Genomic DNA, 23344 nt, shown 5'->3' on the forward strand with positions numbered 1-23344 from the left:
TCTGCTGGGTTTCCCCCGGTTTACGAGCACAGTCTGCTTCTCATACAAGGGAATCTGTGTGTTCGTGGGGCCCCATAGGGCCCCCCTGTGGCTTTGCTGTTTTCTTCTCCCGCCCTCTTCCGCCAACGGAGGCGTTTGGGCCCCTCGCCTTCTCCCGGCTGACTCCGTCCAGTCTCCAGAAGCGTATCCCACTGCCCGCTTACTGGTGACCTGTTAGTGACCCCGCTCGCCAGAGAAGCTTCCTTTTCTCGGTCCTCCTGTCCGTCGGGGCTTTTGGCAGTGCCTGGGCTGCCTCATCCCCCACCGTGTGACTCTCTCAGCCGTCCTGTCTGTTCGGGTGATCCCAAGTGTTTGCGGCTGCTGCTTGCCACTTTACAGACCCTGGTTCTCACCACTTCTGCAGCGTTCCAGCCAACAGTGCCAAAGTGGAACACGCGCTTTCTTTCTTCAGCCGCCTCCCGCCCTCACCTGTGCTCTCGGACGATGGGCGTCCGCACACGTGTGCGTGCGTGTGCACACGCACACCCCCAGCTCTCCTGCCTGGCCGCGCTCCGTGTGTTTATGGTACAGCCTCGTGTCTTCAGGGGCAGAAGTCTGGTTATGTTTTACTCCTTTTCGTTTTTTACCTGTTTGATAAGCTGCCGGATCAATGTGTGTTTGGTTCTCGTAACATCACTTGACTGCATTTTCCCTGTCCGTTTTGGTTCGGTCCTAACTCAGTACCTTGTTGCCTGTGACTTATGCCCTGAAGTATTTCGGAAACCTAATGGTTCTCTTGGCACCTAGATTACGTCTCTCCTTTGGCCTAAGATCCGTGGAGTCCCACAGCACCAGCCTGTCACTGTGCAGCTCTTCTCATGGGATGCCAGTGCCCTCCTCAGTCCTGCCGCTCCCACGCTGGGGGACCTGTGCTCCCCAGGCCTTCCGGACCCTGACTTCTTCCCTTGTCCGTAGGTCTGCCTCTCCCCGCTTCGTATGCCCCATGCCTCCCTCTTGGCCTCTCTCCAGGCTCCTCTTTAGCCTGAAACTTGCACCAGTCAGATAGGACTGGTTGAAAAAATCTTTAGTATGAGGAACATTTTTGTATTCTGGGAATATTTTGTATCTCTTCTAGGACATTCTACCACATTATAGCTACTTATGTTTATTTTATTGGCTCATTAATCTTTAACCTACATGCTTAGAGTATTAGGTTAGTATCTTGGTAATAGACACGAAATAGAAACTAAGTACTAAACGGGACATTTATAAGGTCTTGCTAGCTAGCTATGTGACTTTGAGCAAGTCATTTTACCTCTCTGAGCCTTAGTTAAATTAATTTCCGGGAGTCAAGTCAGGTGGTGAGATATATATCATCTAGAGGTTGTAGACCATTCCCTGCGTGGACCGGAGAGGGTCATGGGCTCGGACTTAGGATTGTGAAGTGACTTCTGGTCTTCAGAGAAGGGCCGCTGTCTGTTTGTTGTCGTGGTAAGGGCGTCCGTGTAATTCTAAGCCTTAGAAAGTCCGTCGACTGTGTGTCAGTAAGTCCGTACGGGAGAATTGGCAGCTGCTGTGTCCTTACCTCACTTCACCCACTCTTGGAGCTTCCGTTCCTGCCGCTCCACGGAAAGTGCTAGTCCCATAACACATAGCCTTTGTTTGGCCACACAGCCCCTTCTCCATTCCAGATGTCTCGGTGGCCTTCTGGAGATGTTCTCTTCTCAGGGCCCCTGTGTCAGCTCAGTCTCCTTGTTCTCCTTCCTCGTTGGCTGTTCTGTCTTAAGAGCTGGAAGATAAAAGCTGGAATATTCAGGATGTAGACTGGACTAGAAAATGTGTCTAGTGCATTCCTCAGTAAGAAGGTTATTTTCCTTATTTTTTTTTTTTTTTTTTTTTTTTTTTTTTTTTTTTACACACAGTAGTAATGGGCATTTCTAACTCATCTGTCACAAAGCTGATATTTTTAGGCCTTCCTATAACTTTTTTTTTTTTTTTGAAATACTATTTTTCTGTCTTCCTATCTTCTTACTGACTTACTGGAGTTTTGTAATTGTTCTCACTGAATAAATACCACAGGGTGATTCTGTGGAACTTTGGACTTAATATTGGATGAGCTCCAGTAGTGAAGAAGGAAGTATTAACTAATTTAATTGACAAATAGATGTTTCCCAGCCTGGTATACTATTCAGATTTTTGTTATAAGTTCGTGAATAAATTAAGCTGCTTCTGCCCTAGGGACTTCAGTCAGATATGTGGTTGTGGGAATCTCTTTCTTTCCCACACTGCTTTGCATTTTAAAAATTCTTCTGCAGGAAGATCCCAACATACTATAGCTGTTCGTCTTTATGCTGCCTGTTTTCCCTGGAGAGTCGGGAGAAAATCCAAATCACATTTGGTCTAGTCTAGGTTCGTGTCACTTCAGAGAGCCACTATTTTCTGTTAAATGGTCAGTACGTATTCTCATTAAGAAAAAGGGAGGCAGTGGGATATACGAAGGGGAAAGAACAAATTCGTAATACTGGTAGAGCACTCACAGATATGATGAATTCTTCTATAGGAACTGCAGTGTTTTCTCTGTTACAGAAACTTCGTATATATAAATGTGTGTGTACATATATAATGCGAATGTACCCGAGAGCATTGAAATCCTGTGTCTATACAGAAACTTACTTAGCATTCAGTTTACATCAATGTTCATGGCAGGATTATTTATAACAGCCAAAGGTTGAAAACAACCCAAGTGTCCATCAACTGATTGTCGATAAAATGTGGTATATCCATACAGTGGAGTATTACTCAGCCATAAAAAGTAACGGAGCCCTGATACTTACCTCAACATGGAGAAGCCTCGAAAACAGAATGCCAGGTGAAAGCCGTCAGGCACACAAAAGTCCACAAGGCGTGATTCCGTTTATGCGAAATGTCCGTCATGGGCAAATCCAGAATGTGCAGTGTCTGCAAAAGGTACAGGGTGTCTTTTTGGAAAGAGGAAAGTGGTCTGGAATTTGACAGTGATGATGGTTGCCCAGCTTTGCGAATATTCTAAACACCACTGAATTGTACAATTTAAAATGATGAATCTTATGGCATGTAAATTATACCACAATTTAATAATAATGATAATAATAAAGCATTCCGCGTATCAAGCCTGGTTCTCCACATAATATATATCACTTTGGGTATCATGCAGCAGGGCTCATTGGGGTGATTCCACACTCCCACATCCCTATTTGAATAGAAATAAAATTAAATCATGGACTAGGAGTTAGAAAGTATGAACTGTATTCCTGAATCTTAAGTGACTGTGGATGTTCTCACCTTTAATTCTATTGCCGGAAACGAGGATGATAATACCTACCCTTGTCAGGGTTTACCAGATTGAAGGGTTTCTGGTTTTCTGACAGCTTTCCAAAGTATCTCATACATGTAGATGTTTCATAAATACATATTAAATGAATGTTTGATTTAAAGAGATCAAGTCATGAGAGTACTTTCTAAAACGTCAAGCCCTGTACCTATGAATGAGAATATGGCTTTAACATATTCTGGTCTGTCTATTCCTGGAAATGTGAAAACAATTTGGATATTCTACTCCTGAGGTGTTTTGTAACTAATGGCCACACTGAATCAACTTCTTTTTTAGGCCTTGCAGTATTAAAACATGTGCTGACACCAAGAATAAAGGCAACTCATGTTGCTTTTGATTCTTTGAAGAATTATTTAGATGCAATTTATGATGTGACAGTGGCTTTCGAAGGGACTATTGACGATAAAGGGCAGCGGAAAGAAGCACCGTCCATGGCTGGTGAGTTTATATTTTCAGTGGGGTCCTATATTTGTGAATGTGTCATTATTCTTTTTAACGGGTAAGTAAATGTGCTTTGTAACATTTACTCCATATATTTTCCGAGGATATACTTGATGTGTTTTTCAAGTACTTTTTATTAATCCGTAACAGTTTGAATTTCATGAGTCCTGCTAAGTTTGGTATCTCCTGGTTGCCATAGGAGTCCTTTGGACTGGCCTGTTATCACTAACTCAGCCTCTTTCTACCCAAAGTTTCACACGTAAAAATGGAAGGCTGCATAAATCAAAGGGGGGGATGAGGAGGAGAGTGCTAAGCTAGCCACCCGGAGGTGTGCATCGATGGTTAGCATTCATCTTTGTGTGTACTTTTATAGAATACTTAGGAAACTCAGTATCATTGGCAAGAAGAAAAACCGTTAAATGTGGCTCCGTTTTTCAAACCTGTGCTAGGTTTTAAAGACCTTTTAGCTACTGTCTATGTGTCCTATCAGATATGACAAGAAAAAATAGAATTTTAAGTGAGTGGAATATTTTAGTTAAACATGAACAGAGACACTCTTGCCTGTTAGAGAAATTGAAATATGGGAATAAGTAAGCATGCAGGGAAGCCTGTGAAGCTGCTGCCTGAGCTCTGAGCCCGAGGTAGAACACCAGGCTTTTGATTTCACGTTGGTGGCTGTTGAAGGTCGAAGTCCCGGGCCTGGAAGAGTGTGTCAGTGGGTCCTTGTGAAGGCCGATGTCCCCAGTGTGTCCCGGAGACAGCGACCTGGAGGGAGGACGGATGGGCGAGGCATGGGGGGGCTGAGTGGTGTGGGCATCGGTCACGATGGGAGGAAATACAGATGCGAAGTAGTGACCGTGATTGCTGTCACAGTTGCCTTTGACACAGAGCAGTTGTTATGTAGGAAGCTGAAGATTTTTGTCACTTTAATTTTTTGGAATATATTTGGAATTTTTTGGAATATATTATACATCAAACAGTTTAAAAACCAAAACTTAATAAAGTTCACAGTGAAACAGCTTGCTTTCTGCTATGTCCCCTTCCCACTCAGGGTCCACCTTCCCCTGCTCAGAAGCGACCACTTTTCTTAATTTCTTATGTGTCCTATGTGCAAATTTGAGTCTGCATTCTTACTCTCCAGTCCCTCCTTCATGAGTCCTTCTTATGAAAAAGGCAGTATATTAATATTTTTCTCTTTTTTTTAACCATCAAAGGAGTCATTGACCTATTTTTACATTTGGAAACACATGAATTTAGTTGTTCAACGATATTGTCACCAGTTTATCACCATTTAAATAATGAGATTTATTAAACATGTTTTTATTATAAGTTTCTAAGAAACATATAATTCCCGTAATGACCTCTGCAACATGCCTCCATTGTGTCGCCGTCCGGACCATAAGAGCTCCTTGGGCCAGGCTCGTGTGCCCCGGCACCCCCTCGTTAGCCTGCCCTCTTGGACCATGCACCCTCACTGTCCTGCCTCTCTTCCCCCCACCCCCCTTGCCCCGTGTAGGCCACGCCTCCTTTCCAAGGGAAGCCCCTCCCCTTGCAGCCTCCCCCACTCTGCCCCCACATTGGTCTTCCAGGGGCCCACTAGCTTTCTCCTGCTTTAGCGCTCCTGCCCTCCTGCCCCACGGGGAGTGCTCAGCATGTGGCAGTTCTTTTCCTCCTCTAGACCGGAGGAGAAGGCCCTGAGGAAGCCGACCAGTTCAGAGTTGCCTTGTCTGGATCCCAGCCCTGCCCCGCTTCTGTCCCGATTCCCCTGTCTCCTACACATTAGCTGACAGAGGTTCTGTGTTTTCCTTACAGATTGTCTCTTCTTGAGAAAGCTGGCTTTTCTATCACACCCAGAAGCCATGTGGCAAATAAATCTGTCATTTCGGTCAATTAAGCGTGAATATTTCTGCAAGGAAGAGTATACCAGAGTAAAATCAAAAGACCGAAGACATACTGGGGAAAATATTTGCAATTTAGATCACAGAAAAAAGGCCTGATTGCCTTAATGTATAAAGTCCTACAAATTGATAAGAAGGTGATCAATAAGTCAGTAGTAATTCACAGGAAAAAAAGTGTTCAGTCTCATTATACTAAAAATGCAAATTGAAATTTACAGCGAGATACCGTGTTTTGCTATCATATTAGCAAAAATCCCAGTATCAGGTTTTCTTTTTTTTTTTTTTAATTTTTTTTTTCAACGTTTATTTATTTTTGGGACAGAGAGAGACAGAGCATGAACGGGGGAGGGGCAGAGAGAGAGGGAGACACAGAATCGGAAACAGGCTCCAGGCTCTGAGCCATCAGTCCAGAGCCCGACGCGGGGCTGGAACTTACAGACCGCGAGATCGTGACCTGGCTGAAGTCGGACGCTTAACCGACTGCGCCACCCAGGCGCCCCACAGTATCAGGTTTTCTAACAGGCCCTGTGGGGGAAATACTTTCCTACTTTGCTATTAGGAGTGCAGTGCAATTTAGTCCCCCAAAAGTTTCCTATCAGATTTATAAATGTGCTGCTGAGAAATCATTCTACCAGTATACCTGTCCGCACGAGATGGTTTTCCGTGTTACCTGCTGATTTTAATTATGAGTTGGGATCTGTAGCTTGAAAAACCCATCTCTCATTATTATGTAAATTGATTGATACTCTGCTCTACTTATCATCTGTTATAGATTAAGATGCACCTTCAATTTATGATGTAAATTGGATAGAAAAATTCCTTAATTAGATATAAAATTCCAGAATATTGTACATTCTGCGTCTGGGTGGTTGAGTTTAATATTAAGTATAATCCCCACACATGGTGGGCTGTCATTTAATAGTTGTATTTTGTAGCCCACTTAAAAAACATTTCCGTAGTTGCTAGATTGTTCACGTATAAGCTGTATGCCAGTCATTTCGAGCACTTCAGGAGCATTAGAACTCCATCAGAACCGTCTGGGATGGTTCCTGGCTGTGCGGGCCTCAGCACCACCCTAGACCCCCCGACCCAGGCTGGCTGCAGACAAGGGTAGACTGCAGTGTCAATGAACTCTCGGGATCACTAGTGTCACGATTCGGGCCTGAAGGAGGCGTCACGAGAGCTAGGCAGCAGTGGTGTCCCTTGTCCTTCCCATTGTGTGGTGTGTGTCATTACAAGGTGAGTGGGCTTGCACTTGTGATTCATCTGGTCTTGTCAGAGTCAGTCTTCCCTGGACGGCGTCATTGGCCAGAGGTGAGCCGGGCCCGTCTGAGTATAATGGGCTTATTTAAAATCCTGTTTCTACAAGTGGGTGGTATACTGTAATGAATTCATGAAGTTAAGGATAACATTTGATGCTCTGTTTAACCATTTAATATTGTTCTAGGTAACTTTTTTCTATTAGTATTTTCTTATATGAAAATAAAACTTACAGGTAACCCAAAAGAAGAAGGAAAAAAAACTCCACAGGCTCACCTGTGCAGATGGAACCCCAGTTAACAGTTTGGATGTTTTCCTCAAAATCTTCCTTTTCATGGTGTCCATATGTTGGAGTATGTTTGTGCCTCTGGATATTTTTTTAAATGAGATCATTTGTGTATATTGTTTTCTTTACATCCTGCTTTTATTTGCTTAATAGGGTCTCATAAACATCTTTACATGTCAGTATATGTACTTCTGTAATTTTTTAAAAATGCTACATAATATCCATTGATGTGGACATTGATGTGACTATGCCACAGTTTATCTACCCAGTTTGCTACTCTTGGATTTAGGTCATTTTTTTTTCCCCCAGAGGGAATGGGGGCAGGTAATAAGCCAGTGAGCCAGCGGTGTGGGGGCCAGTTGGGGTCCAGGGCCACATGGGCATTTTCTGCCCTGCTCCCTGAGGTCTGCTTTTCTCTTCTGTCTCCGCCTTGCCTGGCTCCCCAGGCCCAATGCGCATGGGACTCAGTTTCTCCCGAGACCAGACCCTGTGACCTGTGTGAATACTTGGAAGACTTTTGTATTACTCTAGCAGATCAGTACACTCTAGGCTCTACTAGGAAAGTTCTGATTAGGAAAAAATTATACCTTAATTAGAATACTTTTTCCCTACATATCCTAAATATTATGGGGCGATTTTTGCTCATGCGATACGAAATAAGCTCCAACTGAAATAGATATTACAAGTATAGATACACGAGCTTTATTAGACATTGAGGAAAAGATCTATGCCACTTCCTTGTCTGCTGAAAGTCATTTAGTGTTTATCTGATGATTGTCTCGTGGGCTACGTTTGGGTCCTCACGACAGACCCTGGACTGATCGGGCTCCACTGCTGTCGCTCGGGGCCTTATCCTCTCTTGGCCCTACAGGGGTAATAGTACTTGCCTGTGAAGCCTCGTGGACGTCAGATGAAATCAGGCACATGAAAGTACCATGTAAATTTTAGGGGAGGGGGACCCTAAAAGCACCCGTATGAATGTGGGAGGCGATGCCTTTTCCCTTCTCAGCTGATGTCTCATGAAAGACATCACTTCCCAGGCACTGTGGTTACAAGCATCCATTTCTGACTTGGGAGGTACGCTCACTTTTTCCTTACGGCCTGTGGCTCTGTGGCTCTGCCCCAGTGTGTGCAGTGTGAAGGAGAAATCCAGGTCCCTTGCACTGCTATTTAATTATGGAGATATGGTGGGGGGGGGGGGGCGTGGATCATTAAATGGAGGTAGGAAAATTGGTGTCAGGGTCTGCATTTTTATGTACCAGAAATGCAAATAAGAAGGCCGGCTGAGAAGTCCTTGTCACAAACACATCGAGCATCCCAGGCGCTAGGCACTGTTTCCCGGGCCCCAGCTCTCCTCACCGTGATTCTGTCAGGCAGCTGCTGTCCCGGGGTCTCTGTTTTGCAGACTGGGGAACAGGCCCAGAGAGCTAACACATGTGTTCAGGGCTGACCAGGGATCGAAACCCTGGCTGCCTGCCTCCCTGGTTGTGCTCTTAACCACTGCACAGGTCTGCTCTAAAATACCTCTTAAGCGGTTCTTGGATGATATACATGAAAATGGAACTTGAGGAGAATGAAGACAAAAATATTGAACAGTAAAATCTTCCCTATAGCAGTGCTTTGTGCACATTTATCATCAAAGCCAGTTCACTCCTAATGTATATAACCATGAGATAATTTTGATGACAGAAATGCGTGTTATTAAGGATAGCAGTGGTAAAAAAAAAAAAAAAAAAAACAACGGTAGAGAATACTTAACAAAACAGAGATGTGTGTGGAGTCAAAAGAATAGAGACTTCTTTAAGCTTCAAGTCTTCTTCAGACTGTAGAATATACGAATCACCTTTTAGAACATGGTCTTTGAACATAACTTGAGATAACAGGGTCTCCGCCCCCTTCTTGCATACCCACCGAGGGAATGAGGGAATGTAGCCTCCTCTTGGATCTCTTAGGAGCGTTCCCTGGTTCTCCAAGGAATTTAAATATGTTAATAATCTCACCTCTTCACCAAAAGCCACCTACAAAAAAGGGAATTTCCCAGCTTAGAGTTCTATTTTGTCTTTAAATAAATTCTGGCCTCCTCCCTGGTGCAACCAGGCCTGAAAAAAGACTGTCTGCTTTGTTCAAAGGAGCACGTTTTAGGAATTGTAGTTAAGAGCTCATAGCTATTCCACAAAAAGAATGTTGGTTCCTAAGCCGAATAGAATATGCGAAAATACGGCAAAGTCAAGGAGAGCAGTGAGTACCAGTGAATAGTAACCAATAGCAAGTCACAGAGGGACAGAGATCTCTCCACCATGGCTGTAGTGGGAGTGCAGTGGTGAGGACAGGCCTCCGTGCCTCCGTGCCCCCAGTGCTTTGGCAGAGTGAACCTGACAGACCTATCTCCGTCCTTCTGGGTCTCAGTCTAGTGGGAGCAGCGGAGACCACGTGTGGTGCGTGAAGAGCTTGGGAACAGCAGACTGGTGGTTCCTGCAGATTAGTGAGTCTGGAGGTGGTTGACATTTAGGGGTCCCTTCAGAGGGTGGGTACGAACTTCTAGCTGAGTCCAGCTTCCTATTCCTAGGCCATCTGTAGAACTAGAGGTTATTGTATGAAAAGTAACATTTGGGGGGCGCTTGGGTGGCTCAGTCCGTTAAGCGTCCGACTTCATCTCAGGCCATGATCTTGCAGTTTGTGAGTCTACGTCGGGCTCTGTGCCGACAGCTCCGAGCCTGGAGCCTGCTTCGGATTCTGTGTCTCCCCCTCTCTCTGCCCCTCCCCTGCTCATGCTCTGTCTCTGTCTCTTGATAATAAACAAACATTAAAAAAGTTTTTTTTGGAAGGTAACATTTGGTACTATTGATGTAACTTAATGACTTCAGGTAATTGCGGTAGACTCAGAAATTGTAACAGGTTCTTCTACTTTAGCTTGAAACCTAAAACCGTCAGTCTGTAATTCTTACTTTTAACTTTTTTTTTTTGCTAAAGAAAGAATCTGGTTTTTCATCATTTGAATGTTCTTACCTCATTTTTCAATTGTTTTCTATAACCATGAGTTCTAAAACAATAAAAAATGAAATATTTTTGTTTCTTGTTAGAATTTCTCTGCAAAGAATGTCCGAAAATTCACATTCACATTGACCGTATAGACAGAAAAGATGTTCCGGAAGAACAAGCACGTATGAGAAGGTGGCTTCACGAGCGCTTTGAAATAAAAGATAAGTGAGTAACACCAGTTCTTCCGCTTGAAAACCTTGGGTTCGGCTAAATTTCACTATAATACAGTCTTTTTATCTTAAGAATGCTTTTTTATAAACTCAAGTCCAATCTGTCCATGTTTTAAGCCTCACTGTTACAAAGTCCCATGAAAGAACTTATTACAGGAGGCCTCTGTTTCCATTCATGGTATTTCCTAGACACTGTTCTGTGGGGGGATATGAGATTAGATCTCTCTCTCTCTCTCTGCCTCTCTCTCTCTCTCTCTCTCTCTCTCTCTCTCTCACACACACACACACACACACACACACACACACACACACCCACCCACCCACCCCTGCAGTCCCAGGTCAGACGAGGCGATGCTGTGGTTGAGGGCTAGCTGGACTGCCCACGTTCCCGGGAAGCGAGGCTGTGGGATAGAGGCGTTAGTCTGATGTACGTGTGGAAATGACGTGGGTGTACTGGTTCGAAGAGGAAGGGGCGGGTGACATGTTTCTGACCAAAATGTCTTTTTGCTGTTAGTATTTGGGGCCTAAATGGTTTTAGGCTTGACCTTGTGTTTGTCCATGCTAATAACATCACTTGGAGCAAACAGTGTTGACCCTTGCTGAGCGTTACCTGTAAGTAAAGTACAGGTGTGTTTAGATACCTGTCAGGTGAGGCACAGCTTAGCGTCAGGCTGAGGGAGGGGATGTGACGTGCCTGGAAGAAACAGGTGTCCCTGGGAATAGAGTATATCAGAGCCCTTTTGATTCAATATACATTTCTTTTTTTTTTAATGTGTATTTATTTTTGAGAGAGAGAGAGGGAGACACAAATCTGAAGCAGGCTCCAGGCTCCGAGCTGTCAGCACAGAGCCCGGCGCGGGGCTCGAGATCATAACCTGAGCAAAGTCGGACTCTTAACCGACTGAGCCACCCAGGCGCTCCTCCTACAGATTTCTAAAGGAAGAAATTTTAGAATCTTCTTCTGTTTTTAGGAAGATAAAAAGTGCATCTCGGTTTTTATTTAATACTTAAAAATTGAGTTTTCTTGGGGGAAAATTTTAGGACATATTATTTATTTTCTGTTTGTTTGCTGTCAGTGGAGGTTTTTATCCTTTCTGATACATACCCTGTTTTTTGAAAGGTCCGTTTTAAACATCTCTATTTTTTATCCTCCTTTTGAAAACAATGGGTCCACTAATTACGGGATGCATCATTTACTAAAACCACATTGAGACGTGTGGAGTTCTTACAGACTCAGAAGTAGGACTTCCAAAATTATGTTGAGAAATTTTACTTACTTCCTTCTCCTGACACTCAGCAGATTGCTTCGTGCCCCCTGTCTTGTTGTTTTACAGTAAAATTATCTCATTAGTCCTTCTATGTTAACTCTAAGAAGTGAAAATTACTGAAAGTGTGCTGCATTGAAAATGAAACTTCGTGAAGCTTATAGACAAGTAGCTGGATTCCTGTGTTCCGTTGACTGTCACTTGCATGTGACAGAATTGATTCAGCCAACCATTGATGCCACCCACTTTGGTTGTGGAAGAAATTTCGAAAAGTGAAATACAAGTGTTTTGACATGAAAATCAGTTCTCAGATAAAAAGCCTGAACAATATGTTTAGTATCCAATGTATTTTGTGGTATCGGTGCTTATGTGTACTTAGACTGAGTCTGGACGTTTTGAAACAGTGGTTACTTTAGAGAATGTGTTCTGGTAAAAGAAGCATTTTCCGTTTTTTATTTGTGTTTGAGAGTTTTATGCTGAGTCTGTTCTGCTGTAAGTTTATATTTTTTAAGTAAGATAGGAACATGAGTTAACTAGGCTGTTTTTCTAATTCCATGCAAATAAGGTGTTTGGGGGGAAACTCCATATATGTTACCAGAACTGCTGATCTTTTCCTTGACTTTCTGGTAGAATGGGAGGTTTAGGAGGAAGGAGGAAGGATTCGGGAAGCGAGATGGGTTATTACCATGTGTGAAAAATTATTAAAAACTTAAAGTTAAAAGACCAGAATCATCCCCATAAATTTACTGAAAGCCATCTTTTAAAAAATGTACATATAATTCATCTACACTAATCATGAGCATATTAAATATATTTTTCAGGTCTGGAAACTCCAATTAAATCAAGTCCCTGGGTATTTTCCTTATTCATCTTTAGTTCCCAAGGAACTGTAACTTCTCCAGCATGTAATTATCATCTAGTAGCTCTCTGTTAAATTAAAATCTTAAATGACTAAACCTGAAACTTTACATTTCTTTTTTTCCATTCTGACCCTAGGTTGCTTATAGAATTTTATGATTCACTGGATCCAGAAAGAAGAAACAAGTTTCCCGGAGAAAGTGTTAATTCTAAATTAAGTCTCAAGAAGACTTTACCGTCATTACTGATCCTAAGTGGCTTGACTGCTGGTATGCTTATGACCGAGGCTGGAAGGAAACTCTATGTGAAAACGTGGGTTTATGGAACCTTAATCGGCTGCTTGTGGGTTAGTATTAAAGCGTAAACAAGTAGCCGTGTCCAGGCAGTGGAATGTGCTACGCGGTTTACTGTTGGCAGCCACACGGGACATCAGATTGTTGCCTGAATTTAATGAGAAGTGTAAATAAAGCCTTGTTGATTGAACATTGGATAAAATAGAATTTCTGACTAAAGCCGACCTGCAGGTGGTCTTGGGCAAACATACGTGGTTTTGCAACTTTAGAACAAGCTGCTGGAAGGGGAAAGCTAACCTCTGTGCCATCCTTGGTGTTTCCGTGATCTAGCGTCGTCTTCAGAAGATGGTTAGGATTGTATGCTTTGGTATCGGTTCGTGACTCAGATGGCTGCATTCATGAACGTTAATTTGCAGCGTATTTCACCGTACTCGTTATTTTTAGTTTTTTACAACCTGACTAGTCCCAACTCTCATCACCGAAGTATTTAGTATCTTGCAGCTGTGTACTGTTTTGCCTTTTGCTTAATGTCTCCAAGTGGATGAAGGAAATTGTATTTATGTATCAAGAAGGATGCAAGGAAAAGGTCAAGAAATGTCTGCGGGGAAGAAGCTGTGGTTTGCGCATGCTTTGATTGTAGTGTATTATTAGCTGATTTTATTTTCTCTTTGCAGAGTAATTAACATGTCTAATATTTATTGAAGCAGCTTAATTTGCACGCCCTGCATTGTACACAAAAGGATAATGTGTCAAATGTGAGCGTTGAGTTTCGGTTGGAGGCGTGACCCTGGCCCGCTGTCGCGGCACTTGACGCTGCCCAGCGTTCTGAAGAGCAAAGCGGAGCCCTCAGTACGTCCCAGTGTCTGTGCCAGAATTGCTTAAAAGCCTTCAGCCTTCCTGTTATTTTTACATCAAAACAATCAGTGTGAACCTTGGTGGGACCTGAGTCCACAGATGCTTGAGGTGATGGGAGCCTTCAAACGTCCGCCTGGATTTCCGAGCATGTGCCTTTTGCCTATTATTACTCTTGGGTTCGGCGGAAGTCTTTTCTTTTCCTGTCATCATGGTCGATTTCCACTGTGTTTGAATTCTTTTCCTCTGGATTCCTGGCAGCGTGCTGCTCGGTGCCTGGCACAGGACGGGCGCAGGGGAGAAGCATGGAGCCGGCCTCGGTCCTGCTGCGGGTTGAACTTGGTCGGTGAGGCTCTCTTGAGCCCGCCCCAGTGGCTGCGGCTAAGATGCTCGTCTGTCTCCCTCCTCAAGCCAGTGAACCACAGGCTCAGCCCGCGAGGCCCGGATGAACTCGTGGAGTCCCCACTAGTTTTAGTGGGGAGTCCCCACACAGTTCATCCGTGCCCCCCTCAGAACAAGAGCCGTTTTCAGTCAGGAAGTAATAACTATGGCCTGTGGCTGACTTAAACTGGATTGTTGCCTACTAGTCCCTTAAGGTAACATTTCTGCCTAATGGATTTTTGTTGTAAACTCGTGCCAGTGCCCCCAGATGAAACACACCAACTGAACCATAATGAGCAAAATGAAAATAATAAGTAAGGGAAATTTTGTGTGACTGACTCTCCAGACCCAGAGAGCAGGCCGTGTGAGACAGCACCTTTGAAGCTCTGGGTAGTCTGAACTGGTTTGTGTATGTGTGTATGTGTGTGTGTGTGTGTCTGTGTGTCTGTGTGTCTGTGTGTGTGGGGGTGGACATGTGCCCGCAGGATATGGTTGGTCTCCTTATGCATGGGGGTGTAGGTAAAACTTCTGAAAAGTGTTCCCATGCCAAATTGTGATTTTCTCTTACCTGTAAAGTGAGATTTAAATCAGTCTCACCGTCTTTGTTAATACTTTTTTTAAACAGTCCTAAAGATTGAACCGATTTCTAATTTATTCAAAGTAAATGTAAGTTGCGTAACTTACTTTGAATATCATGGATATGCTCTAAATTTAAACTTTAAGAAGAAATATCATTGGAATTATGTTGATTATAACTGATCATAAGAAGTTACAGTGAACTGCATAAGATCACTTTGAACATCATGTCTCTTATGACCATACTTATATTCTCACAAGAGTTCTATAAGATATATTTGTTAGTTTAAAAATTTTGTATTAAAATATTTGGAAATTAGAAGCTTCTTTTTAACATGTGTTGATATGACTTGAATTCTTACTTTCTAAAATTAGGAGCCCTGGATCTCCCTGTAAATCTTTTCACATATCTTTTAAGCCTGTGTTTCTGTTATTATTGTTGATTTGCAGCTTAGTTATTACTTAGTTTTTCTTTATAAGAATGCCATCAATGTGCATGCTTTTATGTTTTCCAGAAAAGGGTGTGTTTGGATGAAAGTAAAAGAAAAAATAAAATCTTTCACTGTCTCTAATGTCTGTGCTATTTAACATTTTGCGACCCAGAAACTCCCCATTGGTCTTCTGTTACGTTGACTAGGCTTCGTGGCTGGTCTTGCATTCTGAATTTATAAAATTATAATATTTTTTCTTAAATATTGAACAAGTATAAAAAATACAGGACTCAAAATTGTGAAGCAATATATTAGTTTTGTTATATAAACTCCTATTTTATGCAATGAATATAGCAAGTACTAATTGCTTGAGAATTCTGTAATCATTAGGGTATCTCACTGAGACTTGTCCAATGCCTAAATTTAGCCGGGTTGGTAGGGAGAGTAAAGATCTGACTGGTCCTTACATCACACATACTGCTGCCTTCTTCCAGGTTGGTAGAGAAAGGGCCATCTGACTGGTCCTTACATCGTACATACTGATGACTTCTTCCATTTATTTCATTTCCATGGGATTTTTTTTCATTTATAGTCATACCAACTTTCCTTCATATCCAGATTATGTAAGCTTTATTTTTCTTTTGTAATGCTGTGTGGTTTGTTTTTACATTCAGTGAATGAATCTTTGTCAGTAAAGTGATCTTTTAAATAGATGGGCCATTATAAAAATACAGTCTATATGAAATTTGTCCTCTCCCAAAATGTGCCATCAGGAATAGATACAAAGGGACTGCCAGATACATATCTGACTCATTTAAGAAGCTCGAGAAATGTCTGTCACGGTGCTATTTCGTGTGCACAGTTGTAAATGTATAGTACAAATAGATTTTAACCATCGTAGTATTTGTTCTTGACGTATTAGATGAAAGACAAGATGGCCAACACTCCAGATACCACCGTGTAGTAAGTTACATATCTTTATAAGTAGGTTTTGGGGGGCAGGGGGAGGGGTTAGACCAGTTTTTATTGTGAGTTACACATACCTTCAGGTTAAAAGACTGGCTGACTTAGAATGTTGCCTTATCAGTTAGTATGCTTGGCATTATACAAATTGTTAATTTGGAAACGTTCAGATATTTGATATTATATAGGTAAAATAACTGTGTAATCAAATTTAAAATTTCCTTCAGATATCTGTACGCGGTAGATCTACAGTTACAGACTTAGTTGAGAGTAGTTACGGCACGACATTATCCCCAGGATTTCATTTGACACATTTTCCAATTTGTGGGCAATGAAGTAAATCCATAACTTTTACCAACCGGGGAGTCATTCTTGGTGTAGTCGTGCATGAGGTCAAAGAGACAAATACCTTATCCTGAGCAGGAAAAAAACACAAAGTTATTTTTCAGAAAGCCACTCCAGATGGAAAGCTTGAGTTATTTCTGTTGTTAAAGGAAAGTAGGATCCTGTAGGTGATACAAACTCGCAGTGAATGTTTTCTGATGGTCCGTTACTCCATCCAAATTAGTAATAGCTCATGATTTTGTATGTGAATATGTAAGAAAGACCTGTTCTGCAATTTTATTTTTATAAATCATTATGTCCTAAAAAAAAAAAAAAAAACAAATGCTACTGATACTCTCTGTGTGTTCAGCAGGAGGGAATATTCGACTAACAGTCTTGGCTCCTTATGATGTGTTCGGAATAAATTGTGATTTCTGTTCTCGAGTTTATTGGTGCTTCATTAATCCAGAAAAGAAAAAGGAAAATCTAAATCTCAGAAGTTACTTGGTGATACATAATACATCTATTTCACGTATATGTGATAATATGTATGTTTTATATACGTATATGTTTTACTGCCAAACAATAGCTACAGAATACATTATTTTAAGATTTTACTTTGTTTTGATACTTGCCAAGATGTGTTGAGTGCTCGCCGTCTGCTGGGCAGGGCGCTAACCTCCTCTGAGGCTCTCTCCCTCCACACACGTGGCCCCCAGGCTGCAGGCCGGCTCAGCCTTGAGGTCAACGGGTACAGGCCGAAGACCAGTTTTGGGTCCTGCTTCGACCACTCGGGATTCAACCTCGGACAGGTTAATGTTTCGGTTTCCACTTCATGTTTCTGTTGAAAATTTCCCAATTTTCTCTTCTGTCAAATAGTGATAATAATTAATATATTTACCTCAAAGGGTTGCTGATGATGCAGTAAGTTACCAAACCTCTGGATGTAGGTAGGGCATGAAATGTGGCAGGTGCTAATTAAATCTTGTCCTCCAACTACTCTTGCTCTCAATTTTACAGCTGAGAAAACGGAGACTTGGAGTTTGAATAAAATACCCGAAGTCACACTAATATTTCTAGTAGAAAAATGTCTGCCCACTCTTTCCTGCTTAACAAAGATGTATTTCATACCACCTAAATGCCTTTAGAAGTAGATAGTCATGGGACACCTGGGTGGTCGGTTGAGTGTCCAACTCTTAATTTTGGCTCAGGTCATGGTTCCAGAGTCGTGGGATCAAGCCCCGCGTCAGGGTCTGTGCTGAGCACGGAGCCTGCTTAAGATTCTCTCTGTGTCTCTCTCTCCCCTACTTGTGCTCTCCCTCTCTCTCTAAAAATAAAATTTGAAAAGTAGATGGTCATAACTGTAATCTTAGTCGCTTAAAGATATTTTGCTTAAAGTCTAAATCAAACAATACAGAGATTACAAACGGAAAGATTGTCTATCTTTCATGAGAAAATTTCATGGTCTCCAAACCAACTCCATGTTGGGCTTGAGGGCTGGGGTGGGGGTGGGGGGTTGTTGCCTGTCCCCTGCGTTGGTAGCACAGCCTTCACGATGGCAAAAGATGATATGAAATGGCAAATAGATTCGAAGATCTTTCCTGATAGTGGCACAGAGAACAGTAATATTTGAAATTGTTCCCCTGAAGGTCATTCACTATAGGAAATCCCAAACTCCAAAATGGTCTGTGTTGCATCACTACATGTATATAACCTTAAACAAACTACCTTCCCTGTTTGAGCCCTTGTTTTTTTTTTGTTTTTGTTTTTTTTTTGAGAGAGAGAAAGAGACAAAGTGTGAATGGGGGAGGGGCAGAGAGAGAGGGAGGCCCAGAATCCCAAGCAGGCTCTGGGCTCTATCAATAAAATAAGGAGATTGCTTATTTGCCGCCTAGAGTTTACTGCGAGTCAAAGGAGATAATAGTAAAAATGCATTTTTATATAAAGTTCAACATAAATGTGAGACGTTACTATAATTCTTCCTAAATCGTTTCGGCTTTACTTTCTACAGTGTGTGAATAAGTCCATTCTTCTCTGATGCATTTTGGAATTCAAACACATGATCGTTAACACTTGTTATTTTGAAATGTTTTCAGTCATTCAGTGGTCTGTCCATGCACACTTGAGTTATTGTCTATTTGGGTCAGGTCAGTTTATAATTTCTTTTTATTTTTTTAATGTTTATTTTTGAGAGAGACAGAGCACAAGCAGAGGAGGGGCAGAGGGACAGGGAGACACAGAATCCGAAGCTGGCTCCGGGCTCTGAGCTGTCAGCACAGAGTCTGACATGGGGCTTGAACCTACGAACTGTGAGATCACGACCTGAGCCGAAGTCGATGCCTAACGGACCGAGCCACCCAGGCGCCCCTCTTTACAATGTACGGACAGTTCATTGCTCGTGACCCCTGGGTCTTCTCCCTCCCCAGTGCCCTCCTCGTGTAAGGCCCCTGGAAGGGTGTGGAGGGGAGATGACAGAGATCTGTTCTCCCCGTCCCAGTGTCTTGTCGCGGCCGCCATGGGAGGTGAGTTCTCATCCGTGCAGTGGAGACAAGGATGGAGCGAGAAGGCGGTTTGGAAGGAAGAGCGCTTGGAACAAAGTGTGCATGGAACAGACTTGGAACCAAGGAGGACATGGGGAGTCAGGGCGTAGGGCCGCGGGAGAGGAGAGCGTGTCCGCCTGGAGAACACCTGCGGGGGGTGTGTGTGCTTGCTTCGGCTGGTTTGATTTTATTCCAAATGGTGGGAGTTGAAGTTTGGCCTTTGAGTAGAAAGCCTGGCAGAACTGTGAGCATCACAGCCCTCGTCTCCCCCCATCCACCCCCCCCCCACCAAGCCAGAGCAACATGCGGCTACGTGTGGTGCCCCCTCCTGTCCCCACAGTGTTGTCACCGCACCAGCGTCATGGTTCGCAGACCCCGGTCCAACCAGGGCGCTGCTCTCCAGCCGAGTCCGCGGACTCGGGGCGACAGGAAGGCCCAGTCGCTCCGCACGCTGGACTCGGCCCTCCCTGCGGTCTGACCATCAGCGGGCTGTCCGCGGGGGTCCTCCTTCCTAGGAGGGGGCTCCCCTGAACCCAGGGAGCGTGCTGCTGTGCTCCGGGCGAGCCGGAGAGCGAGGGCACCCCCGAGTCAACCTGGACCCCGCCGTCGGTTACACATTCGTGCGTCTCTCAAAATCGTGGCTTTCTGTTGTTCACGTGGTGGAAACAAGGGTCTTTAGAATTCATTTTATCTTTTAATGTCTCTTTATGAAGGAGATTGGGGGAGGAGTGGGGGGGGGGAGCACGGGTTCCGGGGCCAGGACACCGGGGCTTGAATCCCAGACCTGCCCCTCGCTCGCTGTGGGAACTTGATCTCCTTCCCGGTCTCTGATGCCTTCATTGTAAGCTAGAGACTCTGATGGTGGGACCTGCCCCCTAGGCGGGCGTGAGGACTAAATGCCCTCACCTCCGTAAAGTACCTGCATTCGTTTCTGTCGCATCCTCTGGGTAGCGCTGGTTCTCGGCCAGCTCTGTGTCCCAGTGATGGCACCGGCCCCCCTGCCCGACGTCCCAGTGCTGGGTAGTGGACTGCAAGTTCTGTTATCCTTGTGCCTTTTGCTGAAACCCCCTCATATACTCCGCCCACATGTACGTCCATCTGCAAGTGGGTTCTGCCGTATACTAGAACTCGCAACGTTTTGCTTTTAGGTTATCGATACGTTGGTCCGCTTCGGCGTGTGACAAACACAGACTTGACCTTGTGACGTGAAATAAAGTATATTAAAAACAGCCCAGACAAGGTATCCTCTGTTCTCGTGTGCTAATGTCTTTGTTTTTGTCTCTGTATTTCCTCCCCTCTCTCTGTTTCTAGAAGTTGAGATTTAAAAAAAAAAGGAGGGGAGGTGCATTTGGGGTGAGAAATAAATCCACTACAGAGCATCCCGCCATGTGTCTTGTTCTCTGGTAGTTCCTGGCTCTGGTTGTCTTCACCAGGCTCTAATTCCTGGTCGTCTGCCGGCTTTCTAACCTGCCCTATCGTGTCGCTATTGTATTACTGACCCCAAGCTCCAATAAAACATAAAGCAGCAAAGGCCCAAACTGAGGTTGGCTTCAAGGTGGTGCAGGGCACAGAAATGTTCGTCTGCGGTGGGTCACGTCCATCTGGACCGCCGCGTGTTCTGTGACACGGACGGAGTCTCGTTGCTGGAGACTTTGACCTTCCCATCTGTCATTCCCTGCTGCACGAGTGGCCTCCCGGCCCACGGGCCTCACGCAGGGGCACCTCCCACCTGTGTCCTCAGGCAAATCTACTGGATGGTTTCTTCTGCTTCCAGCGGCTTCCCCTTCCCTCACCCCCCAACCCTCCACAGCCCCTCACCCAGCAAACCCCCTGGCCAGTACGGTTTCCCAACTTCCCTCTCAGAATGCGGGAGCCACACCTGCACTTGCCCGTGTGGTGACCCTGATCCCGTGTGCCACAGAGCCCCAAAGTGTGCGAGATGTGCTGTAAGTGTAGAATGCACTTGCTTATAATTAGATTGCTTGTAATTAGTTAAAAAAAAATGAAGTTCAGTAGTATTTATATTGATTACATATTGTAATAACATTGGATATATTGTGTTCAGTAAAGTCCGTTAAAATTTCACCAGTTGTTTTTAAATTTGGCTACTGGAAGATTAGGAATTGTGTGTATGTCTGACATTGGATTCCTTGCTAGACTTTTCTATCCTGAGAGTCTACCACAACTGTCAGCTTTTATTAGGCACTGAGCACGGTTTGTCTATTCAGTAGATAGAAATCTGAGGCCAGACGTTTTGCGATTCGATCAATTGCATTGTCAGATGACGACAAGTTGAAGCTTTTCTAAAGCAGTCATGTTTCTACAGTCTGAGGCCAACAGGTTGCTTTTAAAATTCAGTGGCACACTCAACAAATACTTCATAAGTGATACGGAAGTTATGATTTGGAAGGATCAGCAAGGAATTCTCGGCGTTTGGGATAATAAAGCACAGCCAAGAAACAAAATCTGAAGAAATATGGCAACACGGAACTGTGTCATTCTTGGGCTTACAGTGGGTACTGTATCATCCTATTCTTGGTGGGTTTTTTTTTTTCAATCTTTAAATGTTACCAAATTTTAAAAATGTTAAATATAGGCACATAGGTTATTTTGTTTAAGCCGTGTTATGTGAGGATGATTCCATATCATATCGTCATCACTAGTTAAAGAAGTCACCACTTTTCCTTGATCACTAGTCCAAGTGTGCAGGGCATCAGTAAACTCTCATCATCTGCCAGTAAGTGAAGAGTCTAAATGTATCTAAATGAATGTAATCAGTTAACGGTACCTGGTACTACGATGCCAAGTAATTAGTGGAAGTATTTCTTTACTGGTGCATCTGCTTATAATAAAGAACTAAAATCTTGTTACTTCTATTTCTTTTATTCTTCCCACAGGAACTTAGTTGGCATGAATTGTGTTGGAAACCAGTGTCTACAGTGGCCTCAGAAGACACATTAAAAATGGCAACAGCAGAAGAATGAGTTTTCACAAGGCAGCAGCTAATAACCCTGAGAGGTGTGTAGGAAACCAGAGGATTCCGCTTGCATTGCTGAAAGAATGTTCTTTTTATCTAGTAAATAATGTGGGCACTGTAGGTTAAGGCTGATGGTTACCTATAAGATCGATTTCTAAATAGCTCAATGCAGTGATGCCGTTGTGAAACCTGAGAGTTGTGGGAGCAAACGTAGAGGAGGAATCAAGCCCACTGTCTCACTTTCCGGATACAGAACCGACCGTCCGGACACAAGGGAATGCGGGGACCTGATTAAGATCTCCCAGGCAGAGGGAGCGAGTGGTAGAGATGGAACGAGAGCCTGGTCTTCCTGGCCTTCGCCTGTTTGAACCGTAATCACCAAGTATTGATGGGACTTTATTATTAGGAATATAATACGTACAAAAGAACATATATGATATGTAAACCTACTTTCAAATATACGAAAATACGTACAAATATATGAAATACATATGTACAAAAGAACATACGTACAAAAGAACATATGATATGTAAATCTACTTTCAAATATACGAAATACATACATACATATACACACATATGTATGGAACACATTTCCCACCGATGATAAGGATTTTCCAGGCTGCTGAGTCGCCTGTCTTCTCATTTTTGATGTTTAATTCAGGGTCTAGGCGACCTCGCCAGAGTCCCTCCACGCTTCGTAGGTGAGCAAGCAGCTTGCTGTTCAAGGGCACAGTGAAGGCTTTAGCCCATCTCTGCCTTGAAGCCTCAGTCAGTTTGCAGACAGCCGACTTAGACATAAGTGACTTATCCATGTGTTCCTTAGTGTCCACACATGCCCAATGACCATGTCTCTTAGCACCTGGTGGAAATCTTCACTTTCTAAAACAGATTGCCTTTATATGCATAATCATGCCATGTTCATCTGTCCCCACTGAATAATGTCAAGTTTTGCAGTTGACAGATTCTCAAAGTATCAGCCATACCCAAATTCAGACGGATGGTCTGTCGTAACAGAAGAGCCATCCTGGATCACTTACCATCTAATGGGCAGGGTGCAAACCACTTCACATATTCTTTTCCTTGATAACCTTGTGACATAGAGGAGGGTCCCCAAGTATCCTGCAGGGACTTACCTATTTCGTTTTAAAACTATCATCCCGGGGCACTTGGGTGGCTCAGTGGGTTAAGCATCTGATTCTCGGTTTTGGCTCAGGTCATGAGCTCACGGTTTGCGAGTTCAGGCCCCACACTGGGCTCTGTGCTGACAGTGTGAAGCCTGCTTGGGATTTTCTCTCTCTCTCCCTCTCTCTCTCAAAAAAAAAAAACAAACAAACAAACAAACAAACAAATAAACAAACTTAAAAAAATAAGTAAATAAAAATATCATCCCAAAGCAGAGCTGAGTCCTTAGAGATGCCTGACATTTGCTCTAGAACAC

The 23344-nt window shown here is 43.5% G+C and overlaps 1 protein-coding gene across 3 annotated transcripts in view; it reads left to right on the forward strand.

The window, feature by feature from the left end:
- The window catches only part of AGPAT5 (1-acylglycerol-3-phosphate O-acyltransferase 5), a 59499-nt gene extending 44259 nt beyond the window's left edge, over positions 1–15240 (forward strand). Inside the window, exons 6-9 of one of the 3 annotated variants that reach the window (XR_005794875.1) lie at positions 3626–3787; positions 10315–10438; positions 12530–12613; positions 12705–12821. Coding sequence is in view for 2 of the 3 variants with exons in the window: in XM_040489813.1 (XP_040345747.1) it covers positions 3626–3787; positions 10315–10438; positions 12705–12930 (512 nt within the window). In the remaining variant the exon portion in view is untranslated. Of the gene's footprint in view, positions 1–3625; positions 3788–10314; positions 10439–12529; positions 12614–12704 lie in introns of all 3 variants that reach the window. The other 2 variants (XM_040489813.1, XM_040489814.1) reach the window with 2 other exon arrangements.
- Positions 15241–23344: the final 8104 nt, after the last annotated feature.

Source organism: Herpailurus yagouaroundi, unplaced genomic scaffold (genome assembly GCF_014898765.1).
Source record: "Herpailurus yagouaroundi ecotype Mexico unplaced genomic scaffold, PumYag 181, whole genome shotgun sequence".
In the NCBI taxonomy this organism is placed as follows: Eukaryota; Metazoa; Chordata; class Mammalia; order Carnivora; family Felidae; genus Herpailurus; species Herpailurus yagouaroundi.